Source organism: Myotis davidii, unplaced genomic scaffold (genome assembly GCF_000327345.1).
Source record: "Myotis davidii unplaced genomic scaffold, ASM32734v1 scaffold346, whole genome shotgun sequence".
Classification (NCBI taxonomy): Eukaryota; Metazoa; Chordata; class Mammalia; order Chiroptera; family Vespertilionidae; genus Myotis; species Myotis davidii.
The window spans coordinates 219,974-224,401 of NW_006297386.1; the positions used below are offsets into that span (position 1 = coordinate 219,974).

At 34.4% G+C, this 4,428-nt stretch overlaps 1 protein-coding gene across 5 annotated transcripts in view; it reads left to right on the forward strand.

Annotated features, from left to right (window-relative positions):
- The window catches only part of ABCC9 (ATP binding cassette subfamily C member 9), a 117,514-nt gene that overhangs the window by 14,729 nt on the left and 98,357 nt on the right, over positions 1–4,428 (forward strand). For all 5 annotated transcript variants that reach the window (XM_006773141.2, XM_015570077.1, XM_015570079.1 and 2 more), the window contains exon 5: positions 3,845–3,966. In XM_006773141.2, coding sequence (XP_006773204.1) covers positions 3,845–3,966 — 122 coding nt within the window. The remainder of the gene's footprint in view (positions 1–3,844; positions 3,967–4,428) is intronic.

Sequence of the window (4,428 nt, forward strand, 5' to 3'; positions counted from 1 at the left end):
GTAGGGAAAATATTTTTATCACATAGTAACAGAAAATAAACTTAGATAATAGAAAAGTTTTTATTATGAAATTATGCTAAATAGTACACCTTTCATGAAGAATTTATATGAAAGGGCCTTTAAAGATTTTAAAAAGAAAGCTCCAAAAAAAGCATTCTTTTTCCTCTTATCTAGTAAAACTTCCCTTGACATCTGTTTATGTTTTGCTCTTGTAATTAACAAGGAATGGAACTTCTAAACTTCTGACACAGAGCCAACTATTTTGTAATGTCGTCTGAGAGTTCTTTACATATATGTGCACATCGTGATTTCTGATAAAAAGAAAAATTAAAGGCTCTTAGATATGCCGTCTCCAAGCATTTAGAAGCTTAACTGGCTGTTGGTATCTTAATGATAATTGTTTAAAACACTCTGGCATATTTGTATTATATTGTTTTAGCATAGCCAATTCTAGTGTTCATTTTTTTATTGCCTTAACATATGTATAGACTGACTTGACATGTTTCTCTGTGTATGTATAACGGGGAAGATTGGTTAGGCCAATATTTCCTAAAACCCTGACATCACATAGGCAAGAATGACTTCTTTCCAGCCTCATGGTTGATGTCAGAGACTTAGAAGAGAGACTGAACTAATAATGAAGGCATATGCTAATGGCAGGACCTTGTTTTAAAGTGGTAGTGATACAAGAGATCCATGCTAAAAACAACCAGAGGTAAACCTTTGATCTTGTCCTATTCCTCCCATTCTTCAGTTATAGCCATCTTCCCCTTCCCCTTTATATCCAAGCCTCTCCAAAGCCATCTATCTGCCAGTTACTTTTGAACCCATAGATTTAGTTTGCTTTCTCTTGCCTTGTCCTATTCTGGAAACGGCTTCAACAAGAAACCCAATGAACATTAATAACATCTTAATGTAACTCTTTCCTCCTTAACATAGTTATTATATTTGATGCAGCTAATCATTCCTTCCTTCTTTATTTTTTAAAACAAAATATTTATGAACTATATTTTACTTAAAATATCACTTATGCTCATTATAATTAGCAAAACAATGCAACGACCTTCCTAATTGAGTAATTAATGTTTATAGCAATACAGATATTAAAGCTATTACTTTTTCTTTTGAAATATCCTTATCTGATGCATTGGTATTTGTAATGTGTTCTCTTTTTTTATTTCTATGTAAATAATTTATGATTCCCGTGTAGATACTCTCCTAGGTCTAGGAATCATTTTTAGTTTGCTATTTAGTCTAATTTGATAGGTTTATTATAAGAGTATATAATTTGTTAAATGAATACTTTTGGGGATTTATTAATATTTTCATAATAGTAAAATACTTGACATATTCTATGTAGGAGATGAAATTTTATTGACTTTACTGATTGGATTACTGAAGTCTTGTATCTTTATTATTTTTATATTATTTAATCTATTACATTCTAAAAATGTGTATTAAAATCTTCACTGCTATTATGTTTTCATTTAGGATCATTTTCTCCTTTTTGAAATTATTCTTTTGTTCCCATGATGTACACTTTTTAAATTTTCTCCCTAACTTCTTGCTAAAGATTTTCCGCTATAATGAGATGCATACGCTACCACAGAACACTGAGATCAGTGAATCACACTCTAAAAATAATAGAGCTTAAGGGAAAGATTAGGGTTGGGAAAACTACTTGCAACACAGACAACTTTGTGAGCAGAGCACTAACAATATGACAGTAATCTTAATAAAAAACTTGAATGGTTAAAAGACACAAATTAAATGCCACAGTACATGTAAAACCTTATAGTAGCTACTGGTGTCCTTATTAATCCTTTATTATTGCTTCCCTTAATTATGTTTTATCATTCTTTTTCTAACTTCTTTCATTGACTCTTTGCTTTATTATAATTATTTATTACTGAATATGTTTCTGAGTATTGCTTTTACAACATTTTATATGCTTTCATAAGTAGTATGATCATTTTAAAATATCTTAAATATTAAGTGATTTTTAAAATTCTTTCTTTTGTTCAATAATTAAAGAGTATTAGAAGTACTTCCTAATTTCTGTATTGATGAAATATTTATTTTCTACTTTTTCTCTTTGAACACTTTGAACTACTTCAAAAGTGGTGGGTCGTTCTTAAGACAGTTTTTACACTATCACACTTTCATTAATATGTCTATATTAATGATTCCAAATTCATCACTGCTCATGTTACAAATCTCTACATACACTTGCCTATTAGACAACTTGCTTTGCATGTTTATTGGTCCATACATTCTGTTCATCTTCTTAAAATCTTATTTGTTCACACCACCATCCACTTAGGCACCGTGGGAATTATTTTCTACATCTCCATCACCATCACCCTCATTGTAAAACGCTATTAAAGTCCTGTCCATTTTAACAATCAATATTTTTGCAAATGTATTATTTCCTCCATGTTTCTGCTGCCAAATCTTAATTCAGGGTTTCATTATCCCTCACCTGGCCTATACCAATACTTTGCTAAGTGCCCTCTTTCCTTCCAAGTCTTTCCCCTCACCTCAAGCTTGCACACTCCCTATCAGCTCCATTATTTCCATTACTAACAGATTGAACTGTCTAAAACTTAAATATGACTGTACCACTTACCTATTAAAATATTTCAATTTTTTGCAAGATTAGATTCTAGCTCCTTACATAGCATACAAAGCCCTTTATCCTATCTCATTACACTACTTGGAATTTTGAACATGTTATACTGTTTCATGCTTCTATGTATTTGCACATTCTGTTCCTTCATTTAAAGTGCTGTTCCACCACTTTCCTGACAAGTGGATTCCTTTTTATATTTGTTTCTATTGCCAACCATACCTCTTCTGAAGTGACTTTCCCAAATGTTTCTCTTTCTCTCACTCTCAGACAAGTTACTTTCTTTTCTATGCTGCTTGTATACTAAATTATTTAAGTATTTGAGAAAATATAAATGTTTCATTGTGTGGCATTGTTATTGCAAAAGGAGTTGAGGGCTGTCTACCATGCAAATCTGTCCTGTAGTGTTTCTGATCCACCTGAAGCTGCCTATTGTCTTCAGAACAAAGCCTCCTCTCCTTGCAATCACACTGCATTGTTTGTAGTACCCTTGAACTTATCTAGACTCTCTGCCTGGAACTGTCCTCCTCTCTCTTTCTCTGGGTAATAATTTCTTATTCTTAAAGTTTCCATTCAGAAGTCCCATTTTTTTACAAAGCTTCCTCTGTCACAGGCTCTAGCTCTGTATGTGCTCACAGTCCCTTCACCTGGGTTGTAATTTTCTAAATACTATTACTATCCTCCATAAACTCCAAATTTTGTGATCACAGACCACAGACACTGTATCTTGTCTTGTGTCCTGTTGCATCCCAGAATCTAATACAGTGTCTGGACCAGCTAACACGTATGTATTCAATGAATTAAGGAAAACGGAGAAATCACTGCAAAGGTTAGGAAAGCTATCAAAAAATAAACATACTTCTCACACACTTAGAGTTGATTTCCAGTGGATTGTTTTTACTTGCTATAGGTGTTAAAAATATTTCAGCAGGTCTTCCCTTTAGCTTTGGAGCAGTTATATGTTTGCTTTTGTCCACATTTTAAGGTCTTGTTTAGCTGTGTTTATTCAGCTCTCCATGTTAAGGTAGATCCTTTCAATAGAATTTTGTCCCCCAATATAATCCTCCTTATATGTTCTCTTGGCAACTGCTCCTGTATTTTGTATTTTAAATCTCTGATTGCTAAAAGAGAGTTTTAAGGAAGAAATTGGAAACAAAATGAGAGACTATCTGGAGCCATCAGCTGTAGACACTGACACTGTACTGCTCTCCATAGACGGCGGGCGTCGCGGCATCTCCACTTCTTCATGCCGGCCGTGATGGGATTTGTTGCCACTACAACATCAATAGTATATTATCATAACATTGAGACATCAAATTTTCCTAAATTACTTTTAGGTAAGTATGATCAAGTGTCTGCCTACCCCCCAAAATTGCTATTTGTTTTCCCTTTTTCTTATAGAAACTGCTATCAGCGTGGGTTGGGATTGGGAAGAATTAGACATGGGAAAACGACAATGTTTCATTCTTCTGTAGTCTCCCAATAAAGGTGGTGGGGAAGATAAATTGAATTGCTTTAGGCTGTGAAAACATCATATCCCCAGGACCTCTGTTCTCCACTAAATGCCCCTCATGAAGTGTTCGTGTGTGGCAGGAGGAAAGTGGAGGGGATGTGCTGGCCTTCTGGCTTGCGGAGGCTGTACTCTTGAGAATCAGAGCACTTGCAAGGAGCTATTGCACTGTATGGTCCCATGAAGCAGTCATCTCATCTAGGTCCACGTGTTTCTGCCTTTGGCTTGGAGTCCTGAGGCATTTTCAGAAGGTTCAAGGCTTTCATTGATATTGTGGGAGTGTCACGCT